General features: G+C 41.7%; 1 protein-coding gene across 3 annotated transcripts; it reads right to left on the bottom strand.

The window, feature by feature from the left end:
• Nucleotides 1–1,854: 1,854 nt before the first annotated feature.
• On the bottom strand, nt 1,855–21,470 carry LOC114858754 (immunoglobulin-like and fibronectin type III domain-containing protein 1). 3 transcript variants are annotated; one of them, XM_055510190.1, is made up of 27 exons: nt 21,113–21,468; nt 20,386–20,449; nt 18,727–18,786; nt 16,933–17,055; nt 16,684–16,823; nt 16,512–16,611; nt 16,342–16,384; nt 16,074–16,245; nt 15,554–15,674; nt 15,085–15,360; nt 14,637–15,005; nt 14,413–14,523; nt 14,015–14,152; nt 13,669–13,776; nt 12,896–13,020; nt 11,434–11,575; nt 11,014–11,307; nt 10,261–10,557; nt 9,250–9,429; nt 9,037–9,165; nt 8,658–8,966; nt 8,303–8,388; nt 8,038–8,230; nt 7,647–7,943; nt 7,245–7,571; nt 6,123–7,145; nt 1,855–1,993 (listed from the first exon to the last, which is right to left on the bottom strand). In XM_055510190.1, exons 2-26 carry the CDS (start codon nt 20,429–20,431, stop codon nt 7,141–7,143), a joined length of 4,191 nt encoding a protein of 1,396 aa, XP_055366165.1. In that variant the 5' UTR covers nt 20,432–20,449; nt 21,113–21,468; the 3' UTR covers nt 1,855–1,993; nt 6,123–7,140. The 3 variants fall into 3 exon arrangements, with proteins under 3 accessions (XP_055366165.1, XP_055366166.1, XP_040927433.1); XM_055510191.1 differs by having other exon boundaries at nt 1,858–1,996; nt 11,014–11,265; nt 21,113–21,470; XM_041071499.2 differs by having other exon boundaries at nt 1,858–1,996.
• Nucleotides 21,471–25,457: the final 3,987 nt, after the last annotated feature.

Genomic DNA, 25,457 nt, shown 5'->3' with positions numbered 1-25,457 from the left:
AGCCTCCTCTTCTAGTGGTAACTCCTCCTCGTCTTTTTCTCCTTTAGATGCTGTCTCGTCCTCTGATTGATTTTCCTCTTCTCTTTCTGGTGCCTCCTCTTCTTCAATGATGCTTCTGTCTACAAGTGATGACTCCTCTTCAGGTGCTGTGTTCTTCTCTAGCTGATTGTCCTCATCTCTTTCTGGTGCCTCCCCTTCTAGTGGTGACTCCTCTTCATGTCCTTCTTTAGGTGCTGTCTCCTCCTGTGATTCGTTGTCCTCTTCTCTTTCTGGTGTCTCCTCCTTTGCAGTGTTACCTCCCTGTTCAGGCAGTGACTCCTTCTTAAATCCCTCTCTGTTAGGTGTTTTTTCTTCTGGCTGCTTGTCCTCTTCTGTTTTGGTTGCCTTCTCTTCCACTTCATGGTTCTCCTCCTCTAGCTGTGACTTCTCAACCTTCTCTCCTTCAGATACCCCTTCTTCTGGCTGAGCTGGGTCCACTTCTGAGTTGTCTGACTTATCACCCTCCATCTGATCCCCCATTAGTTCCTCCCCCTCCTCTCCTGGAGTCGTGTTTTCACTAACGGCATCCTCCTCTTTGATGGGAGCCTCATCTAGTAAGGAAGAAGTTGCCTGTTCACGTTCCTCTGCCTCCACATCTGTAAGTGTCTCCTGTTCGGCTGATGTTGCTGCTGCTTCCTGCTCACCAAGAGGTTCTAATCGACCCATTAGCTGAGGCAAGAAATTAAAGAATGCATTACATCACAAGACGTAAGAATACTTACATACAAAACAATGACAGTTGATACATGATTTATTCAGATAACACATGGCTGAGGCTCAGGCTGCAGGAGGTGCTTCACAGAGCACCTACAGTATTTGCCCTTCCTAGACTAAAAGTCATCAGAGACACAAAGGCCGACTACAGATTGAAATACAGGCAAAACACCCACATTAAAGCATAGAACACGCTTTTAATAAAATATGACTCACTACAAAAACTGGGGATTTTAAGATTTTATATTAATATAAACATATTCCATTTATCTATTATATTCTTGTTTGACCTTATAAGGGTCAGGTCATTAGGTGCAACCTGGAAAAAGTTCCATTCCATTCATTTTAATTTCCAGGATGTAAAGACAACTTTAGACTCGTAGCAGCTGCAGGTTTGATGTCAGTCTGCTGTTGGTGGGACACTGTGTGTATGATTATGAAGTTGATCAGCAGACAGCATCTGGTCAACATGTGTGATCGTTACCTCAGTCAGCTGCTTCTGTACGTTCTCCGGCTGAGCCTTGAATTCAGACTGAACACTGTGCTGATGCTGCAGACTCTGACGCAGCGAGTCCAGCTGCTCGTCCACGCTGACCTGGTGGAGCCGCTGCGACGGTTCTTCCTCCAGAAACTCCCTTAGTGACAGAGAGAACCAACAGTGAGAGGTCCTGAAAGTGCCAGCTTCAAAGTATGTTGTGTTATAAAGTACAGTATTTACATGTAAAGATGAAACCTGACCATCGTTATAGAATTCATTGTGATACAGTATGATAATGCGACTAATGGCGGCAGCTGAAATTTACCTGACAGTAGCCATTTCCAGCTGAGTGTGATACTCGTCCAGCTGCTGTTTAAGTCTGAACACCTCTGTGGCATGTTGCTCCAGGGTGTCGCTCATCACAGAGATTTGCTCTTCTCGTTCCTCCAAGACCTCGACCTTCTCAGTTAGCTCAGCACTCAGCAAGGTTAGAGCCTCCACCTGAAGCTTGATGTCGTCAAACTCCTCGCTCTGACCCTTCAGCGTGCTCTGCAGCTGGCTTAGTTGCTCCAGAGACAATGTGGCCTTCTTTGTTTCTGCCAAGTGGGCTTTCATTCCTGTGTGGAGCGCCAGCACCTGAGCAGGGAGGTCAGACGTCTTGAGCTGCTCTGCAGTAGCCAGGGCTATGCCCACCTGCTTCTGTGCCAGTGCATAGGACTCCTCCAGGGAACGTATGCGAGTCTCCAAGTTTCCTGATATATGCTGCTGCAACAAGCCACAGTAGCAGGATGTTAAACTATTAATCCTCAGTTGTTCACTTAATTATAGAAAACAGAGACATGGTTTTAACAAAGTTCTGACATGAACAGCACATTTTTATGTTTGGTTTAAAACTATTATAAAGAAACTCCACAGCTTTTACCAGTTGCTGCTTAGCAACCCAGAATCAACATCCATTGTTTAATATTTATTTTGATCATAATTACTGTACATTGCAACTCCCAGCTATTAATATTAGGGCTGCAACAACGGATCGGTAATAATCGATGGCGGAAATTGATCGATAATGGTTTGACGTTATCGATTAGTCAGGCTGCTCATTTGCGTACAGCTTGATGTCATCCATGTAGAGGAGGTGACTTATGGTGGCCCCGCTCCGGAGTCGCTATCTATAGCCAGTCTTGTTTATTATTTGGCTGAGGGGGTTCAGACCTGTGCAGAACAGCAGTGGGGACAGTGCATCTCCTTGGTATATGCCACATTTGACAGATACTTGGGCAAATAGCTTCCCATTGGCTTCAAGGGTGGTTCTCCACAACCTCATCCAGTTTGCAATGAAGGCCCTTAGAGTTCTGATGATGTTGTACAAGCATTCACTGAGCCATGTGTGTGGCATTGAGTCATAGGCTTTCTTGTAGTCGATCCAGGCTGTGCACAGGTTGGTGTGTCACATTCTGCAGTCTTGGGCGACTGTTCTGTCTACCAGGAGTTGGTGTTTGGCTTCTCTGGTATCCTTACTAATGCCTTTCTGTGCTTCGCTCATGTATTGACCCATGTGCCCACTTATCTTAGCTGCGATGATGCCTGACATGAGGGGCAGGTTATTGGCCCGTAGTTGGATGGGACTGTACCCTTTGAGGGATCCTTCATTTTTAGGATCGTCGCTACTGCCTACAGTACCTCATAATGATGGGAGACAATGAACCACATGAGATACCGGCTCAGACGTCGCCCGGTCTAACAAGGTCTGCGTCAGGTGTTGGGGAACCAGAGCACCTTGCCGAGAAGTGGGCTACTGTCGCTGAGCGAGGCAACGACTGACCTGAAATATCAGCATCATTGCGAGATTGAACAGCATTGACAGCAATCATGGGAGCCATGAGAAACAATACCCACCATGGAAACGAAGGTTGGAGGCAAAAATCATGGAGGCCCAGAGAGGTGCAATGAAAACCACACCAGAGACAACGAAGCCAGACGAATAACCTGCGAAAGTGTACTCTCAAGGTAATAACAGCAGAGCAGACCCACAAAGGCTGGAAACTGAACAGTACTGGAAAGGTATATGGGAAAGGGAGGCGTCACACAACAGTGATGCACAGTGGCTGGTGGACCTGAGGGAAGACCACAGCAACCTCCCTGAACAGAATCCAGTGACTATCACAGTGGCAGACATCCAACAGAGAGTCTCAGGTATGAAAAACTGGACAGCACCCGGACATGATCCATGCCTACTGGCTAAAGTAGCTCACTGCAATACATTAGCACCTGGCAGCACAAATGAACCAGCTGCTAAGGGATGGGACTCACCCTGAATGGCTAACCGAAGGGCGATCAATCCTGATAATGAAGGATCCCTCAAAGGGTACAGTCCCATCCAACTACTGGCCAATAACCTGCCTCTCCACAACATGGAAGCTCATGTCAGGCATCATCGCAGCTAAGATAAGTGGGCACATGGGTCAATACATGAGCAAAGCACAGAAGGGCATTGGTAATGATACCAGCGGAGCCAACACCAACACCAACTCTTGGTAGACAGAACAGTCACCCAAGACTGCAGAGTGCGACACACCAACCTGTGCACAGCCTGGATCGACTACAAGAAAGCTTATGATTCAATGCCACACACATGGATCACTGAATGCTTGGAGCTGTACAACATCAATAGAACTCTAAGGGCCTTTATTGCAAACTTGATGAGGTTGTGGAGAACCACCCTTGAAGCCAATGGGAAGCCGCATGCCCAAGTATCTATCAAATGTGGCAAATACCAAGGAGATGCACTGTCCCCTCTGATGTTCTGCATAGGTCTGAACCCTCTCAGCCAAATAATAAACAAGACTGGCTATGGATACCTAAGTCACCTCCTCTACATGGATGACATCAAGATGTACACCAAGAATGAGCGAGACCGCCAGGATCTACAGCTCGGACATTGGGATGTCATTCGGGCTCGAGAAATGTGGGAGGATGGTGACAAAGAGAGGCAAGGTTATCCACACAGAAGGGGGTCTCACTCCCAGAAGGAACAATAGCAGACATTGAGGACAGTTACCTTGGAATACCACAGGCGAATGGCTGAAACATCCAAGATCCATAAGTATATCAAGGATAAGGCTCCGACAGATGACGTGCTGAGTGAATGTCTCAGGCAGTGGAGAACAGAGGATGAGATGCTAGAAGAAGGACCATCATGGGAGGACAAGCCCTTACACGGGATGTACCACCAGAACATAACTGAAGTAGCTGATCTCAACAAATCCTACCAATGGCTTCAAAGGGTTGGGCTGAAGGACAGCACAGAGGCACTCATCCTGGCTGCACAGAAGCAGGCCCTGAGCACCAGAGCCATAGAGGCCCAGATCTACCACACCAGACAAGACCCAAGGTGTAGACTGTGCAAAGAGGCCCCTGAGACGGTCCAGCACATAACTGTAGGCTGTAAGATGCTGGCAGGGAAAGCATACATGGAACGCCATAACCAAGTGGCTGGCATAGTATACAGGAACATCTGCGCGGAGTATGGACTGGAAACCCCAAGGTCAAAGTGGGAAACACCTCCCAAGGTGGTAGAGAACGAGCGAGCCAAGATCTTGTGGTACTTCCATATACAGACAGACAGAATGGTAATGACGAACCAACCAGACATTGTGGTGGTGGACAAAGAGCAGAGGAAAGCCGTAGTAGTGGATGTGGCAATACCAAGCCATGGCAACATCAGGAAAAAGGAACATGAGAAACTAGAGAAATACCAAGGGCTCAGAGAAAAACTGGAGAAGGCTTGAAAGGTGAAGGCCACAGTGGTGCCTGTGATGATCGGAGCACTGGGGGCAGTGACCCCCAAACTGGAGGAGTGGCTACAACAGATCCCTGGAAAACATCCGACATCTCAGTCCAGAAAAGTGCAGTCCTAGGAACAGCAAGGATACTGCGCAGAACCCTCAAGCTCCCTGGCCTCTGGTAGAGGACCCGAGCTTGGAAAGTGGATGAGACCACCCGCGGAGGGTGAGAATAGAGTGTGTGTATGTATATATTTATATATTTATCTGATTATTACAATTAATCGAAAAAAAAAATTATTGACAGATTTTTTGATTATCAAAGTTGCAGCCCTAATAAATATTACAGACCTTAACCTGAACAGCCAATATGCACAGGTCCACTACTGGTAGCTGAAGCATTAAACAAACTGAACTGCTTCACCTAACTCCAATAGAAAGTTAATCAACTTTCCATTCGTATACAAAAGGAGCAAAACTTATATCAGCTGCAGATGTTTGCTGCAGTAGTAACAGTTCACAGAACGTTTCCTAAGAAGCCCCAACTAGTACAGATCAGCTGTACTCGTGTACAGCTTGTGACACATCAGCTTGAGAAGGAAGGAGCGAGAGGAAAAGATTAAAGCAGCCAAGAATCTCAATGGGTCTTAACATCTTACATCTACTGATGTTTTATTTGACCTGCTTAGTTACAACCACAGAATAAATTTAACCTTGGCACACTGAAGTCTTATTTATTGTTACTTTGGCATCCTCTAAACAGCTGTGATAAATAAACAGCAGGTCAGTCGCCTCATATGATAAAACTGAAGTTTTATGCATTTGAGTGTGTGTCCCAGTGAGTGTCATGGTAGGTCAACAGTGATCCCCATTACAAACGTCAGCAGCTGTGTGGTGATGGAAATAGCAGCATTTTCCAGTGAAGCTCTTGGCATTTTGAAATCTGATAGTGCCCTGCAGTCCTGAGCTGTCCTGACTTATCAGCGTTGGTGACATGTGCTGAGGCCTTGTCTTATTCTATGTGTAATAATGTAAATATAACAGGCTATGGATTGATGGAAGAGAAGCTTTGGCCTGAGACGTATCATCCTCACATGTTAGTTTCTTACCTTTCCACTTGACTTTCGCAGCTCTTCGTGTGAAGACTGTAGTGTTACTATCTTCATCTGCATGCTAATGACATTGTCTGTTAAGAATGTCAAAGTTTGGTGCTGCTGGAAACAGAACCATGCACCAACTGCTCCCCCAATAACAAGCATTAGAAATAAAACCAGCACAAGAACGGGATGAATGGGATTATTAGGACTATTGAGATTATTCCCTCCAGCGCGAATTTCTGACTCAATAACTTCATTTTTGAAATAGTTGTCTTCAGGTTTGTGGTTCCCTTTCCCTTTACGATGCTTGGCAGTCATTTTCACGATGACACGATGTTCTGTCCGAGCAGAGAGCTGGTATTTGAGGAGCCAGTAGTTCCAAAATGAGCGGCGATCGTACTTATGGCTTCTGCTAGTGCCGCTTTAAACTTACAAATTTACAAATCCGCCTGCAGTGAGGTTCAGAGGAGCCGTAGCGGGCTCTCGTTGAGGAGGCGTGGACCGTAGGTAGAGCCAGCGTCCATTGGACGCTGCGCCCTCAGCGCCATGTGCTGCTGTCATGGAAAGAGAGACTACGGCAGCAGAGCACAGAGTTGCGTACGTTGGATTCACTGAGCTTTAGGAAGCAAAATGTGATTTGAGCTGAACTTGATGTGAACTGATAACTGCAGCTTTATCTATCAGCTTTAGAAAAGGGCACATTCACGTTCTAAGCTCCTGGTATCGTTACACACGTGTACGTGCAGTGTAAAAAGCTCTGTTACACTTACTGCACCATGTGTTCATTTTGCTGTCAGCAGGTTTCTGAATTTCTGCATTCTTTCCTAACGTGTAGGAATTAGATATCAAGCTTATTTTAGAACAATCACAGTTTAATTTGTGTAATGACAGCATTTTTTCAGTATCATAATAATATAATATTATTGATAATATTCAGTATCTTCCAGTCAAATCCAGGAAAAAAGAACAAGAAATTCAGACGTTCTTTATATGATATATTTGGAAATATTGTTTGTGTTGTCCTGGTTCCTTAGTCTAGTGAAAGAAAGAAGAAAAGACAACTTAATTGGCTTTTTGTCAGCTTCAGTATTATTTTAGTCAAAGTGTATGTGTGGGGGGCTCTCACTCTCTCACCTATGACACTGAGGACAGTGGAGCACTCAGCTCGCCCTACGCCGTTCTCTGCTCTGACAACGTACTCCCCTGTGTCTTTGGGTCCCACACAGAGGATTAGCATGGTGCACACTCCGCAGGTGTTGGAGATGTAATAGTTGCTGTTTGTGTTCACGCTGATATTATTTCGATACCACGTTACACGAGGTTTGGGATTTCCCTGCACTGCACAGCTCATGTAGCACTCATAGCCTTTGGGTGCCGTGTGGAGCTTCAGCGGCACGATGAAGGTGGGGGCACATCGCAGGTCACAGTCCTCTCTGGTTTTTACATTTACGATAAACTTTTCTACAAACGAGAAACACAAACATAACATATGGGCTAAAGAAGTGACTATCTGGTCTTTTGGCTCATTTCACAGACCTTTCTTCTTCTCTGTCCACCATGTTGGTGACTCAGAAGGTGCAGATATGCCCATGTCATTCTTGGCGTAGACCCTAAAATGATATTCCCTCCCGTGCATTATGTTACAGGCAGTGAACTTGTTGTTGAAGAGCCTGTCAGCCACTGTTGTCCATGTCTGTTTGGTAGAATCTAACTTGGACACTAAGTAGTGGAGGCGGTCATCACGCTTCTCATCAGGAGACGGCTCCCAGGTTACTGTCACTGTTCCAGGCACGTTTTCCTCCAACTCCACTGGTCCAGGAGGTTTTGGATCATCTTAAGAACCACAAAGTTTATTGTTATTAGAACCATTAACAGATGTAAGTCAAATGAAGGTCCAGTAGTAAACAGCTCTTTGTGTTTGATTTACCTGTTACTCTGACCTCTGTGCTGAATGTCTCCTGCCCAGCAACATTTTTTAGCAAAATGGAGTAGATGCCAGAATCAGAGCGCTCGGAGCATGGGATAAGCAGCTGGGACGAGCCCTCAGAGTTACTGATTGTAACTCTCTTTGACACGGGGGAGTTGTCCTTCAGCCAAATAATGTCTGGCTGTGGCAATGCCTGGTAAAAATGATTAGATTTTAGCCTGGAACAGAGAAAACCATTTGTTTTCTGTAGTTTTGTTTTTCTTACTTCAAAGTTAATTTGGATCCTCACAGAGTGTTCTGCCTTCACTACGATAAAACTTTTCATCTTGTGGCTTGTGAACGTTGGTCTCACTAAAGTAATGTACAAAAAAAAAAAAATATATATATATATATATATATATATATATATATATATATATATATATATATATATATATATATATATATATATATATATATATATATATATATATATATAAGGTCTAAAATAGCCAGCACTTTAGAATGTGTATATATATATATATATATATATATATATATATATATATATATATATATATATATAAGGTCTAAAATAGCCAGCACTTTAGAATGAATAGAATAGAATAATAATAGAATACCAGGTGAGGGCATAGCCACAACATAGCTGGTCAGCTCCTTTGGTTCGCTCTCTCCTCCGTCATTAATTGCAATCACTCTCACCCAGTACATGTTCATGGACTTTAGCCCTTTCACACTGAAGGAGGTTGTGATGATGGGAGCGCTGTTACATCGCGTCCATTCAATGCAGTTTGACTGACGAATTTCAACTAAATATCCTTTCGCTTCATCCTGTAGGTCCGGCTTCTCTTCAGGTTTGGTCCAAGTCAGAACCAAGTGGCTGTAAGATGTTTCTGTCACCTTCAGCCCTGTCACTTTCCCAGGAGGCTCTGGAGTAACAGGAAGACAATGGTAACACAGAACCAACCCTGAATCTGCCATTGTAGGATAAGATCTTACTCTTAGGATCCCGTGCCACAACAAACTCTGAGGGGTTGCTAAATTCACCAATCCCTGAGACATTTATTGCTGTAACTCTGAACTCATATTCCATACCAGCCACGACATCCTTCACACCATAGCTCTTCTCTGGAGAAACCAAACAACAATGACATGTCACACCGCTGCAGGTTACGGCCACTGTTTCACTTAAGCTGAACTACAAACGCAGACCTTTGATAGGCTCATCCATAGCATTGACAACGCTCCAGAGGTTACTTCCCTTTTTGCGTTTCTCCAGGATATAGCCCAGGATGCGTGAGCCTCCGGTGTTACTTGGTGGAGCCCAGCACAGGCTGATGCAAGTGTCAGAGGCGTTAATCACCTTTGGAGGAGTTGGAGGCCCAGGAAACGCTGGCAAATATATATACAGCACATTACAATATAGTACATGTCCTGTTACACAACACATTCATTACTAACTAATCACAGTACCAGACACAGCTGATAGAAGTTAATTCAAAGATTTGGATTCAGCGTCCTACTAACTTCTTGTTCTGTCAGTATTTTATACTGCAATATTCATTTGAACAGTGGTTATAGTGCAATATTTAGGCCAAGAGAGTGAATGCTGGTGCGCATGTTTTATTAGAGCACGGCCAGGGCAGGGTGGCCAGGCTCTAAATAACCTTACTGTGAGCAAAATGCTAAACAGCAGCATTGTTAAAATGGCAGCTTGTGTGGTTGTAAAGCATAAAAAAAAACATAAAAAACAAAAAAATAAAAAAAATACAGAACCAGGTAGAGATGCTCTGTCAGAATATTTGAATTATTAACAAATGATAGTGTGGTTGAGCTCTGAATGAAAAGCACATTACATACATTGTCACTGCAGAGACCTGAGAACATTTGGAGAAAATATTCATACTTCATAGTGCTTTACTCAGCCTGGATAACTTCTATTATAGCCACAGCTAGAATATAAAATTCCTATTTAATAAATTAAATAGAATTCCATACGACCCTTAAACCGTCCGCTCCGTCTAACGGCATGTCCAGAGTTACTGTTTTTGCATTATGCTCGTACTGTCAGAGATCAAAATTAAGCCACAGTGAGTGGTTTGAGGTTTTGTGTTAATTTATAGTTTTAAAATGTTCCCTTTTAATGAAGCTCATTCATATGAAGTGACTGTAGCAAATTTAGGGTTGTTGTACTTACATACTGTAACAACCAATGACACATACCCAGTGTACCTGCTTGCATTTCATCAGTCTCCATTGGTTCACTCTGACCCTCTGCAGTCACTGCTCGGATGCGGTAACAGTACTTCCGTCCGTGGTCCACGTCCGTGTCGCGGTAGCTGGGCACAACTGGAAGTTCTTTGAGTTTCTTCCAGGTGTTTCGTCCAACTTGTTGTCGCTCAAGCATGTACTTGATGACCAGTGAGCCCCCATCATCCTTTGGTGGCCTCCATTTAAAGTCAATGCATGTAGCACAGCTGTTTATAACCTCTGCAGGACCCAGGGGTGGAGTGGGTTTGTCTAAACGTCAGCAAAGGTTATGGTTTAAAAATTATCTAGAAATAAGAATGGATTCTGCATTCAGTGTTTTACAGTTCTGCTGCCGGCACTGTTGGCAGTGCCTTGAACTATATTTCTAAAACACATCTCCAACTTGTCACATTATACGAACCTGGGAAGTAGAATAAAAGCCATTTATATCGATTGTACAGAAGAAATATAATGGTGTGACAGCAGCATTTTCAAAAACTACTAAGGTACAGATGGGGCATGGTGAAATGTGCTACAGTTAGAAACAGACCTGCTTCTTATTTAAATAAATGAGACATTAAAATAAAGCTTTTGTAGAATTAGAAATTGTACTGTAGCACGTTATGATTAACAGCTTATTGCACATACTGTCGTTTCTAATCCCTTAATATAAAAAGAACTCATGCCATCTTTGTGATTTATTTTCTTTGTCTCTCATTTACTCACCGAGCACAATTAGATGTGAAATGGCTTCAGCGAAGCCGTGTTCATTTTTTAGCTTGATCTTAATTTCTCCTATGTCTTTTCTCTGGCACCTCATCAGGAGCAACCGGCTGTGACCCGCAGATGTCTCTATCTTCATGTTGTTGTTGTCTTGGAGCTGCTCTCCCTCTCGGTACCACTGAATCTTAATGGGTTTGTGGCCAACAAAGTGCAGTCTGAAGATTGCGTTGTGCCCGACTTTAACTGTCAGAGGCTCTGTGAATGAGGTCAGGTATTCAGGATCAAACCTGGGAGGATCTGACAGTGGAGAATTGGTCATTCTTTAATTTAGAAACATATTCACCTTTGACTCGTCAGTTATCACACACAAGTTTATTCAGGTAAGCTAAATAATATCAAATATCATTATGGTTATTCTCTAACCTTGAACAAAGACCATTGCTTCTGTTTTACGACCATCAGCTTCAAAGCGATATTTCCCAGTGTGCTCTTCTTTACACTTGATTATTACTAATTTGTGGATGGCGCCGTCTTTAGTGATGTTGAAATTATCATCATGGATTATCTGATGATAAACATGATAGAGAAGAACACACACACACACACACACACACACACACACACACACACTCACGCACGCACGCAAGCACGCACGCACGCACGCACGCAAGTACACACAGAGTGAATCTACAGACAACCTAAATTCTGTTTGCTTTAAATCTAATTTACACTCACCTGGAAATGGCTGTTTGCTTGCACTTGGACTCTTATGTAGCTTTCTCCTTCTCCCACCTACTCACCTGAGTGCCAGCTTAAAGCATAACAACCTTGAGTAGTGTTACAGACTCTCTTAAGATTGTGTGGTAAGATTTAGTTCCTTCAAGCTGCTCAGTAGTGACTGACTGACTACAGTATGTTTACAGAAGCCCTCAGGGTTTACTACAGCTGTCCTGTGTGTGCTCGCTGTCAGTACTACACCTACTCACTTGACTCTGGCTGATTTTTTTAGACTCTGTGTTTGCTACCTTCTGGCTCTAATTGCTAATGTGTGCTGTTTACTTGAGAGGTTACTGCTGCAGTTTGGTCTAGCCACTCATACTGTATTTAAGCATAGCTATTCAGAAAGATAATGGGTAGCATTGTGTAACAATGTTGTCCACCAGGGGGCAGGCTCAGACCTAATTATCAATGGCTAAACCACACGGGGAAGGCGGGAGTGGGGAGTGTTACGTTATGCGGAACAGTTGAACACCAAATCACAGTGGTGATTGTGGTGACAGGTTGATCTGGCTACTACTGTTCACAATATTCACAAACATCTATATCACAATATTTGAGAACATTTAACAGTTAGGTTTAAACCCAAACAGAACCTTTAACACTGGCAGTGGTGAGGACACGTTAGGCGTGTAAACTAAGGAGGAGCGCAACAGAGGCATCAACTGCGATGCGATTTTAAATGACAAAAAATAAATTTATTTTGAAAAGAGTTGCATTCAGCTGTGGGGCCGCGTGTTGCCTGCCCCTGGACTAAACCATCTAGACCCTGAGAAGCATTGAGATGTGGCTAGTTGTGGACATCAACATCATAGCATCTACTGTTACACTACTATAACACCGAGTATCTTAATTAAGAGAGGCAAGCCTATGTTAAGTAAAAGCAATAATCAGTATAGACCAGATTTGGAAGCAGTGTCCTAGAAACAACCAGTATATGAACTATGTTCATAGAATTATGTTCATAGACTGGTGCACAATTATGCAGCTTTGATGACGCAGGAACTGCCGAATAAGATGCACTTTTGTTTAATTGAATGTTTATACAGTATCTGTTGTTCATGAAACAGTTGTTTTAGTGTTTAGAAAAATTATTCTGATGACAAACCTGTCTTCCGTCTCTGAACCAGACTCCGCTGCAGTCCTCACTGCTGAGTTTACACGTTAGCTCAGCAGATGTGTCAATGATGGCGCTGACATCAGATAATCCACATATGAACTGAATCCCTGGATCTCAAATATGTAAACAGGACAGGTTAAAGTTTTGACCTTCAGCCCAATTTTGCATCATAGGCAAATATGCATTAGTATAATATAATAATGACAATAGAACTTTATGGATCCAACATTGGGAAAATTAACCTCTGCATTTTTACCCAACCCCTGGGGGAACCATGGGCAGCCACAGTGCAGCACCCAAGGAGGTAGTGTAAAGTATCTTGCTAAAAAGAACAACTGGTGGCTTAAACCTGAGACCTTCAACTTCCCAGGTTAATGCTCTACCAACTAAGCTGCAAGCCACCAATTATTGAAAGTCTAAATTTTGTGTTATAATTATTGTATTTCATGACAGAATTAGTAGCACCAGTGAAACGCTGAAGCCATATTGATTGGTCAAGCATTTCCTTGAGTGATTTAATGTCAATGATATTACAGTGAAGTGTTTGTTGCTGACTACAGGACTACAGTGCTACTGTGCTGTGAAAGTGTTAAAGTAAAACCAAAAACACACAAATCTACTATTTGTGAAAGAATGTGAATGACTAGAAGTAAACCATAATAAAGCTTTTCTATCATCTTTACATGTTATATGTTGAGGGGCAAAATACACATTATACATTGAGGTTAGTTTGTAAATACTTTTTCAGAAGAGACACTTACCTGTTACCATTTCTTCTATCAGGGGTCCCTGCCTTTTACGCCTGTGATGTGGAGCAGAGCCAGTGGCATGTTGAGCCTCATCACCCTCACTGTGGTCTTTGCTTTTACCTTTAAATTAAATTAAAATGTGAGAGTTAATCCTTCCAACATAAGAGTTGGAAGGATGATTGAGCACATACTGGACAGTACTGTACATTGTACAGTATGTACTCTTCACCAGCTAATCGTGCATCTGCTGACTGTGTGGCTCAGTGCAGGAACATTCAGTACATTTTAGTGACTATCAACGTACTCCACATAAAGCACAACACACAAAGGCAACAATGCACCATTTGCAGCTTCTTACCTTTGTTTAGTGTACCGTTGAGCTGCAGCTGGCTCTGCTTTAAGCAGGTTGGATGGTGAGCTTGGCCAGTGGAGTCGTCACCATCATCTCTGTAACCTCCTTCACAATCACTTGCTTGTTCGTTTACATCCTGTGGAGCTAACAGAGCCAACATGACTATTAGTTAATAAAATGAATCGATCCACAATTTAAAACATTAAGTAAATTATTCATCCTTTATTTGTATCTGTTTTCATGCTAAATATTAAATCTTCTGCGCTCGCTTCGATACTTAAAGTGCTTTGACACATCGTTATATTCATCAGTCAGGTACAGTATCTTTATTGTAATATTAGTATTATGTATGGACATCACAGAGGCCTGGCTATAGTTCATAGACTACAGCAGTTGTTTCTTACCAGACAGATGATGTGTCCTTTGGTTCTGCCTTCTGTGTTTGACAGAGCCAGTGGACATCTCATTGTCATCACAATCAGACACTTCCACAGCACCACTTGCATTGTTAGACCCTGGGTATTTACACGAAAAAAAAGCAAGTATGAAATGGTAAACTGTTCTGACTCTCACCAGTGCAATACTTTATTCGGTAAAGTATACTGAGTGTGTTTGCTCCAAACAATACTTGTTACAATGCTAGCCTCCATTTGGGCAGATCTAGGCTCTGTCTTCTTGCTGTTCTCTGCATCATCTTTTTGTGAGTGCCTCGCCTTCAACGTCGGACCTGCTTTTTCAGGATCTAAATCCTTGAACGCATCCAAGTTTTCCTCTGATTCATCGATTGCCATTAGTTTATCGTTAGCGGTTAATATCTTCAGTTTTCTCAGTTGTCCTACTTCGTTCTTTGCTTTTACAGCTGATAGAATCTTCATAATCTCTTCTTGGTACTTGATCTTTTGCTCTCTGGCCACTTTCTCAAGGTCAATCTGTTCGCTTTGAGCCATGGCACCTTTACGCAGTTTCTTCTGATCAGTAGATGTTGGGTCACTATCAGCTTAGAAGGTGTGATTAAAAATTCAATTCATTATTTATTTTTAAACTATTTAGATCACTGTACTGTACATAAGTATTACCTTCCACAACTAGCCATGCGCTGCACGACTTAGTGCCTGCCACTGCTGAATAGATGCCTTTATTTTCTTGTTTGCAGTCCTTGATCAACAGTCTGTGGATCAGTTTGTGGTCCGACACCGATATGTTGTATTTGTCTCCATCCTCCAGGATGGTGCCCTTCCAGTCCATCCACTTGATCCTGGTTAGTGGGTGTGTAAGAACACACTCAAAAAGGGCGTCCTCACGCTCCTGGGCTTTAATCTCCTGTATTTTGACGACAAAGTCTACATTGGAAACTAAAAAAGCAGGCACACAGAAAAAAAGCTGTTAGAAGGGTGAGGACCATTATAGGACTCGAAGATAAAGTAAATTACATTACTTTAAAACCCAAACCAAACATGTTGACCTCTCTTATAACCCAGAAAATGGAATGAACCTGTTTAGATACTGTATAAACAATTTTTTGTTTAGCTTTCTTTTTAAGCTCACATTTAAACTCGTTCAGAAGCAGGTTGACCTCTGCATCCAACTGACTGGACCTGATGTCCTTCTCTGACAGGTCCTTAGAACTGATGCTTTCATTTTCACCTTCAGGTTGAATAACACTGTTCTGCCAGATACACAAGAGAAGTTACAAAAATGGTCCAGCAACAAATATTGAATGTGTATTTTGTCTAAATTTTCAACGAGGCAGCTAACCAAATGATTATGCAGAAACTGTTGCAATGCAATACAGCACCTTCTTTGATTGATTGATTGATTCTACTTAGTTTTTTAAGTAGTTAGTTTTTTAATTGAAACTGTCAGATAATAATTCATTATGATTGTTATTGAGCTCATTGTGGCTTCTGGAGTTAACATTTTTACACTGTAGTATATGCTACTTTTAATGTTTTGGCCACCATTTTTTAATTAATGTGTTTTGCTTGGAGCTGCCAGCATGCGAGTACTGGGTAATGCTTACGTGCAGAATGAAGACTTGCGAGACATTACATTTGTCATATAGTACCTTAGTCTTATTAAGAGCTATCTCCCGCTTCTTCTCCTTCAGTTGCTTCAGAATCAGATTTAAATCTCGAACACCAAACTCAGCACAGATGCGCTCATAGTCTGTCCTGTCGGCTTTCAGCATTGCCTCCCAGAATCTTTCATCAGTTTCTCCATCCACCTTCTCAACTTTACTAAAGAAAATGAACAGCCGAGGGAGAATCAGTGATTAAATGCACTATATGTCAAAAAGTATTTTATTACTGCATATAATTTTACTATCCGCTTACCTTTTCCTTAACAGTTTTCTGAAATCTGATTCATATGTTATAGCTGAAAGGGACAGATTTAGTTTTATTTTTCTTAGTAGATAGAATATATTTTGCACCTGGACAAATTTCTGAATAACAAAATATTAAACTATTTCTTTTGATTCTGTGAGAATCAAGCCTTACGCTACCGCCAGTGAGGCTCAGTGATGCTGTGCAGACAGCTTTGCCATATTCGTTCACAGCATAGCACTTGTATATATCGACTTCATCAGCAGACACCTGACAAACCTACAAACACAAATGGATGCACAGATTGTATCCGCACGACACATGGAACCCATTCAATGTATGAGCAATTACCTTTAATATATGCTCTCCGGTTGATTCATCATATTTACTCAGAAACCTCTGAGAATCTGAAATGTTGCCTTTAGCTCGTGTCCATGACACTTCTGGTTTTGGATCCCCCTTAACCACTGCTTTAAAAATGGCAGATTTTCCTATCAAATGTGAGACAATTTAATATTTATTTGCATCGTTCAGACGTGCCATTACCAATTTAAAAAAGTTTTTTTTTATATAAAGTTGATATCATTCTGTAAAACCCACCTTCCTGGATGGTCATTGGCATCGGCCTGCACCGGAAATCTGGGGTGCTTTTCCCCTCTGGTATGTTTATCACATACTGAGTGATAACCACCCCGGGCGTAATGGATCTCCTGCGTATGGTAGCTAAGTCCACAACAAAACACATCATTCAATCATGAGCTTAGTGAAGAACCCTCCATCACAAAAGCAAACAAGCCAATTAGAGGACTGAAAAACATCTCAGGCCCTGGTGAGTGTGCAGACCAGCTCAGTGAGGTGATCCTCTCCATATTCTGAGCCTGAGCCTGGAGAGAGTACCAGTATTCTGGAAGACTTCCTGTCTGGTTCCGGTTCCTTAAGTACCCGTCCTACAGAGCCGAACCACTTCAGACCCGTCGCCTTAACCTCCCACCTCAGGAGGAAGCTGGAGGTGGCAGGCGTGGACTAACATCTGGTTGGCTGGACCATTTCACAAGGGACTTCCAGTACAACTCCCACCACTGTCACCTCCAGACGTTTTCTGATGACACTGCCATTGTTGTATGTGCATCGGGGGGGCAGGCATGAGTACAGGGGGATCATCACTGACTTTGTGGCCTGGTGTGAAAATAACCACTTAACCCTTAACACCAGCAAGACAAAATAGCCTGTTCTGGACTTCAGAAGGTTACCTCCACCACACACAATGGTGAGCATCCAGGGCTCAGACATTGAGAATGTGGAAGCATTTAAATACCTGGGCGTTCACCTCAACAATAAACTGGACTGGTCAAACAACACAGATGCTCTCTATAAGAAGGGCCAGAGTTGCCTTCACCTGCTGAGGAGACTGGGGTCCTTTGGTGTGTGCAGACAGCTGCTAAGGACTTTTTATGACACTGTGGTAGCCTCAGTAGTCCTGTATGGACAGGTTAAAAAAGCTGTCTCTGTCCTGGGCTGCACGCTGGAGGTCATCGAGGAGGTGGCGGACAGGAGGATGTTGGCTAAACTAATGTCCATTATCGATAACCCCTCCCACCCCTTGCACTACACTGTAGAGGCTCTGACCAGCACCTACAGCACCAGACTGTTACACCCCCAGTGCAAGAAGAAGCGCTACCGCAGGTCATTCCTCCCCACAGCCATAGGACTATACAATACAGTACTACAGTGACACACCTCTCTGTTGGTGTTTTACTGGTATTACTGTTGTTTACTGGTGTTTTTCTTGCACTATTATTATTGTTGTTTTTTTTTCTTGCATAATTTTCTTACTGTTGGTGTTTATTTTTCTGTTGGTGGTTTACTGGTATTACTGTTGTTTACTATTCTTACTGTTATTTCTATTTGCACAATTTTTTACTGCTGGTGTTTACTTTTTTTTTGTCCATCATGCTGCTGCTGTAAACACAAATATTTCCCCATTGTGGGTCGTATCCTATCCTATCCTATCCTATCCTATCCTATCCTATCCTATCCTATCCTATCCTATCCTAGTTTTGTCAGCTTGACCTCAAGAATGGAAATGAGCGTTGTGCAGAGATAGAGAATCACACACTAGTTGAAGAACAAGATTAATCCAGACATTGATTGTTGTAAGACAGACAGAAATAAGCAGATGACCACACTGTTAAACATGTGGCTGAGGGAAGCAAAGTATTAAACTGATAATTCAGGTTATAAACACAAAGGGTTGACGGGTTGTAGGCAAGCATGGCAATCAATAATATATTATACATGTTATTCAATACATTATGTGCTCCATTATTTATAATATATATACAGTAATGTAGCATTTTTTTTCAGAGAGTAACTCAATGTTTTCTTTCATTTCACCTGTTTTGTTGCCAGACACCTCATTAAAATGTTGAATGTACTGATGAACAAGAGAGAAACCTAAAAGAGAACAAAGATAAAATAGGTAAGAGTGAATACTGTGCTACAACATGTAACAATGTTCTGCATGTGAAGAACAGAGTTCAATAGAAACAGTTTCTTGCTAATTGACTCAGAAATTAATGCATATGTTTTGCAGGCATGTCTTATACTTGACTACTCTGATACAAGATCAAAAAGTGAGCGAAAAACTGACAATAGTTGACAAAGGAAATAAGTGAAGCTGGAAGTGAAGAGCCAGCCAAGCATAATGTGAAAGAGGAAAAGCTCATAGAGGCCTGAACTAAAGCTCAGGGAGGGTCACCGTAAAGGGCATGAGTCAGGCATCTAATCCATGCTCGTTTTCTTCTCATCCTTCATTTATTACTAAAGCCTGAGAAAAAAAACCTTCAGTCAACTCTGTTGAAATATAAAATATATGAGCCACTCGAGATATTGTTCATTTAGATTACTGCACATTACATTCATATGTTATTGTTTTTGATCAAGACATGCATATTTACATCCCTGTACAGTACCTACAGTACGAATGTACTTTAAGCAGTTTTGAACTGACTACACATAGAATCTGCATTACCTTCTGTAGTCCTTTGGTGGTAGCAGAGACAAGTTTTGAAAACATCACTGAAACATCACTTTTTAAAGCTGAACTTCTAGTAAACAATTGTTATATGTTATATGTTAAATATTTTCACAAATTTTAGTCTAGGTTGCTTTACAGCTACTATGATGTCTTGATTGACTATCTAGCAATGTACTTTGATCTACAAGGAGCGGTTTTATATTCCAGATATGATGGGATCAGGGATTTACTATACTAATAACAGTATGCACATCTACACTGTGGAGTTTACTGATACCAACACAAACATACCAAATTACAGCAACAGTAATCTCAAATTTATTTAACAGGCTAACATAATGACATACATTTTAGAGGTTTTCTGATATTTTTAAGTTAAGATGTAAAAATTAAAGTCGACTGAGTCTTCTGTTTCCTCTACTATGACTTTGTCAGAAGGAGACAGCAGGAACAGGTAGGCACTTGTGCAGAAAGCAGCTTGTGTTTGTCTCTGGACAACATTGCTTTAGAAGAAAAGATTCCATGATGGCAAAATCGGCCCATGGTCAAATCTTATGGCCCCATTTTCACCCACTAAACCCATATGGTGCATGCTATGCTAATAGATGTAAATTCTAAATGAGAAGAAAACAAACACTAATTTTATACCAACCCATGTAAAATTTGAAAAATACTGTGTCCTGGCAGGATGTGCTTGGTCCAATGCAACACAATTTTGAATGACCACAGCTCCTCCATATACTCCAGAGTCATGGTATTCACATACATTCATATACACAGGTTGTCTTTTGGACTTTGGCTACCATTAGAGAAAGATTATTGTTTTATTCGATATTTACCTGTAAAGCCAAGCTCACCTTTATCTACCTTTGTCAGACATTTTCAGACTAAATAACTGGGGACAATTTATCGATCTCACTGATTTCAACACCTTTGAGTTAGTGGTATAATCTTAAACTACAGTGTTTATTGTAAAACAGCAAAAAATATTGGGGTGAAAAGAACGGGTACTTTACAGTGTCTGTTGGTTGAAGGAATCGTGCTCCTTGACCTGTTCCACATTCTGTCAAAATGGACAATCTGTAAATGAAATATGAATATAACAAATGATTACAAAACATTTGATATTTATGATATAATTATGTTCTTACTGTCGGTCACTGTTGCTCAGAAAACATTCAACGCTTTTGTGATTATGTTTAATGACCTGTCCCCCCCATGCTCTCTTTATTATACTGTAAGAAAGAGACATTGTCATCCTATCTTCTGTCATAGAAATGATAATTTTTTCTGGCATCTGATGGTGAGTTCACCAGTCATTTGAATTTAAAATTTAATTTATTCAGACAAGGCAGTAGCAGTATTAAAACTTTTACAGATGATACATACTAGTAACCTGAGCAGTTCTCAGCTGTAGTTGAGTACAGACTGTGTAACCCCACTATAACTTTATTACTACTTATTTTCAGAACTGCAGACTGTTTGTCAATTCTTAGACGTCACATACTCTCTCAGCCAAGCCAGCCTGTTTTTTTATTACATATTAAGAGAAGGCTTGCATGCACCATTGTGTTCACAGTGACATCAGTTGTTTTATTAGTAGAATCCATTGATCACCATAGAGCTCCCACCACACTTTATACTTCTGCCTCTTTTTATTTCAGAATCTGTATCTGCCTGGATATGATGCAGAATTTACAATTGGCCACACACAGACGCAAACAAAGAGGAAGAGTAGTTTACCTGTCTAGATCTCTGTCTTCACTCTGAATGACACTCTCAGACTTGTTTATCCGTGTGGAAAAACGTGCGTCTTGAGTTTACTGACTAATAAATCCTTTGGGAACGCCTGTCTGATTCCCCTGCCTGCAAATTCAGACTTCTCAGACTTTACTTTAGGCAGACGGATGTTCCAAGTTTGTGGGGTGTTATTAAGGGGGGAGTGGTGAGCAGTGAATGAGGTAAGGAGGGATTAAAAGTGAGAGGAGGCGAGAAAGGGCTAACAGTTACAAGTTAGTGGTGAAGGTTTTCTCTGACTGTGATCATTTACAACATAGTGCAGTGCTGACAATAAACTCATTGTTGAGTTTTTTTTACATGTGCCACATTTACACTACAGTGTGAGAGGAGAAAAAACAGGAGCGTGTTGTGTAGTAGCAGGTCAAATTAAGTGTTGAGGTGAGTGTTAATTGCTGAAGATACTGTACAGACAAATAATATTCAAAGACAAGGATTAAAAGTGTTTGTGATTCATACGGTCATTGAAACTCAAAGCAATGTTGAGACAAATGGAATGGACTGAGCTCTAGCCTTACTCTGTTATTGGTCCAGATCACATGACAAGGTTTATCCCTTTGTATGTAACGCACCTCTCGAACTACAGGATATTACATAATCAAAGTCACAACATTAATGTGCAAACTCTTGCCTTGCCTTGCCTTTTCTTGCCTTCAAGGCAGTAGGTTAATTACCGCAGCATCAATTACATTCCTCACATCACAGACAGAAAGTTATTGCTACTGTATAAAACATGCAGTGATGCATCAGCAAATACTTACTTTCTTGTGCAGTACCTTGTTTTTGCAGTTGTTGATGCAATCTTATGAGGTCACTATATTTGTTGACTTTTATATTCTCATTTTTTTTGCACATTTAGACATGTGCCACAAGGTAAAGCAAATTTTGGCTACAATATCTCTCCAATGTTTAAATTTGTTACCAAAGGATATGGTTTAGTCCTTGTGTCAGTAATTATTGTGTAAGTCAGAAAGGCTGAGCCTAAAAGTAAAAAGAGTCTGAACTTTTAATTAACTAACAACCCAGGCTTTTCTCCATGACGGTGGGATGCAAGTGCAAGTCTTCTGACTTCATTTTTCTTTACAGTACATGAAAAAGTTTTCAATGCCAGACCAACACCTCAGATAAATCTGTCTCAAAGACAACCAGAAAATTCTTCAGCACTAGATCCAAATGGTGCCAGTCTGCTGTCATGCTTGTCCTTCGACATGCGGTACCTGTAATGCATCTCAATAGGCTCTTGAGCGAGCCTGAGCTCACATAAACCAGCTGGATTAGGAATTAAACCCTCTCAGCCTGCCCTCCTTATATTGATGAAATGCCATGCTGCATAGCTTTCATTCCAGTCATGGGGATCCACTGAAAGCCGCCGCTGAGGTGTTAACTAGGCGGCCTACTCTTTGTATGTCTCTGTGCTGAGGATTCATTCTCTGACAACCTCAACAGTATTGCCTGAGGCCTTGTCTTTCAAACTTTGGTGAAGAGTGACAGAGTGAGTACTGTACATGCTATTCAGTGTTACAAATACAAATATTTACAAATAACTTATCTTATTTGGAATAAGAGTTACAGTAGTAACACATACAGTCTTTGGGTGGCACTCAATGTGTAGCCCTAGCTGTACTGTACTACTACAGATGAGTCCAACTCAGACTGATAAACCCAATGACAATGTGATCGACTGGGCACAGAACTGAAAACAATGACACTGACTAAAATACGCTCAAACCACAAATGGCTCAAAAGGGGGAAGCAGGGTTTCATCTTAATTTCAAAGTGACTGTACCGTAAGGGAAGAGACCTCTCTAATATGCACGAGGCATAAGGAATAACAGACCCCAGGTGAGCAGTTTTCTGCCATGAATTGGATTCAAAATGACACCTTCCTGCTGGGCCATCCTCATTTTGGGACTCTGATTGTGCTCCCTCAGCACAGCTGACTATAATATAATCGTTTTATATTAATAATAATATTAATAATGTTCAGCATACTATGCTTATTTTTTCTATGCCTCCAAAAATTAAATGTAGAGTTGTGATCCAACTGGTGATACCGTTGCTAGTAACGTCTGGCGTCTGTTACTCCATGTCTAATAAAAACATCATCAATCAACCAACAGAACACGCTTCAGAGAGACTGATACTTAACCATCTACTTAACAAGACGCTACAGCACTGGCAATTTGGAAGGGGGATGAGAGTGCCCATCAGAACTGCTGCTCTGCTTCACTACAGCAAAGCCCCACTTAATACAGAATATGGCAGAAGCCGTCTCATATTCTGGGGCCATGAGTTGAACATCTGAAGCTCTGCCAGCGGGATCTACATGTATATTGTTGTTTCAATATGAATTGCACTCTTTCAACATCAGAATTATTGAGTAGGTTTTTAATAGGCTTGTCTGGGTAAATCATCTGCAGGTTAGAAATGTTGAAGTGAAGGTCATAGCATAGTAATGATGGTGATGGCAAACAGATTTCTTTTTAAATTTTTATCATTTATCTCACAAGGTATTCAGCAACTCCTGTTTAACACAGCTGTGGCATTATAAGTGGGACACAATTCACCACCTCTCAGTTGTCCCAGTCAGCTGTAAGTTACTGTAAATTGACAAAGAATGAATCCGACATAGCACACCTCCCCTCAAGACAAATTCAAATATCATATTTTATAATATCTTATCTATTTTGGGGCTAAATTCCAAACCAGTGAAGTTGTCAAGGAAAAAAAAACAGCTTCGCCAGTGCTATCACCAACCTGCATCCCCTGCTCATCTGTTCCTGTCATGGGTCACAAGAATCAGACCAATCTAACACTTTCTAATCAAGCGGTCACCCTTTATCATCTTCAACTGACAGCTTTAAGTAGCCATAAATAAGCCTGGGCCCAGCTTCTCATTTGTCATATGAGGCTCTGCCTGCCGTATACAGTACCTCCCCTTTTAGAAAGCATAACTCTTCTTTACAGCTCCTGCCTTTGGTGGGCAATGCTGGGGAATGACTGCAACAAATAATCCAGTGATAATGATAGACATTTTCTCTTTAGTGATTCAAGAAACCCCGTCATACAAAAACTTTTTTAAGCTGTTGTGTGATTAAACAACAGTGCCTCCATTGGCATCAAATAATTTATTTTGTTTCTAGCCTGCTACAGGAAAACATGTCTCAAGCTATCTGTGTAACTGTATAGTGTAAAAGTATACCAGCCATCCATTTTCTACCACTTAGTCCCATGCGGGGTTGTAGGGGGTGCTGGAGCCTATCCCAGCTATCTACGGGCAGGGTACACCCTGGACAGGTCGCCCAGTCCATCACAGAGCAACACACACAGACAGACAACCATTCACACACACACTCACACCTACAGGCAACCTAGAGTGACCAATGACGAGGAAGCCGGAGAACACAGAGAGAACCCCCGCAAACACGTGGAGAAAATGCAGAGAAAGGCACCCAGTCCGCTGCCCACTGCACCACTGTGCTGCCCTTTGTACTACAGTATGTTATCACGGACCAAAAGACCAAAGATGTTTCATCTTCAGGACGTTTTTCAGCTTGCCCTTCTGTTTCCCTCACCATGCCACACCCTGCTCTGGAACATTCCTGCTCCTTATTTCTCTCAGTGAACTCTCCCTCTGTAATCAGTTTAATTCCATACACCTGTGCCTGCCCTCTGCTCCCTTCAACTACTCTATCAGCCTATCAGTCTGTGCTGCGTCATTGTCAGTGCATGACGCTCATTGTCATTCATAGACCTCTTCTGTCATTGCTAGATGTATGCTGTCACTGAGGTATACGGTAGTCACTGTTTGTTTTTGTTCATGTCAACCATTTCATTAAGTCAAGCTACAGTATGTTTGAGTAGCTATTATTACGCAAAGCCATGTTTTTAGTAGCCACAATAAGTTAGCCATGTTCTGTCGCCATAACTCCCTTTAGCTCGCTGTTCCCTTCACACCTCCCTCTGCTTCTCCAAACAAATGAGCATCAGTCCACCTGCCAGATATCGGTCAGCCTATAACAAGATAAGATGTATCACCATCTTATATAGGGCTCCACTTAAAATTATTTAACTCCAATTACAAACTGGGCCTAGTGGTATGTTTAGCTGAAGCATTGTTGTTTAATAAACCAATTTAAAACAACTTAACTAGGTCAAAATGGACAATACAATGTTGTTTTTTTCTGCATTTTTTTCTGCCTGGGACGTTTTTTTTTTTGCATAGAATGCTTTGTAACTGGACCAGGAGTGAAATAAATAAGTATTAAGTCCGGTGGGTGAATTGTAGTCT

Source organism: Betta splendens, chromosome 7, assembly GCF_900634795.4.
Source record: "Betta splendens chromosome 7, fBetSpl5.4, whole genome shotgun sequence".
Lineage (NCBI taxonomy): Eukaryota > Metazoa > Chordata > Actinopteri > Anabantiformes > Osphronemidae > Betta > Betta splendens.
The sequence above is the reverse complement of the archived record's forward strand: the minus strand, read 5'-3'. Positions and strand labels throughout refer to the sequence as shown.

Bases quoted from the DNA above. Each gene is read 5' to 3' on its own strand.
- LOC114858754 (XM_055510190.1), bottom strand. From the start codon at position 20,431: ATGTGGAACAGGTCAAGGAGCACGATTCCTTCAACCAACAGACACT. The intron at 10,558-11,013 runs GTGAGTAAATGA...GCTGACGTTTAG, and splicing joins TTCACATCTAATTGTGCTCG to ACAAACCCACTCCACCCCTG. The intron at 8,967-9,036 runs GTAAGATCTTAT...CTGTTACTCCAG, and splicing joins TGTGGCACGGGATCCTAAGA to AGCCTCCTGGGAAAGTGACA.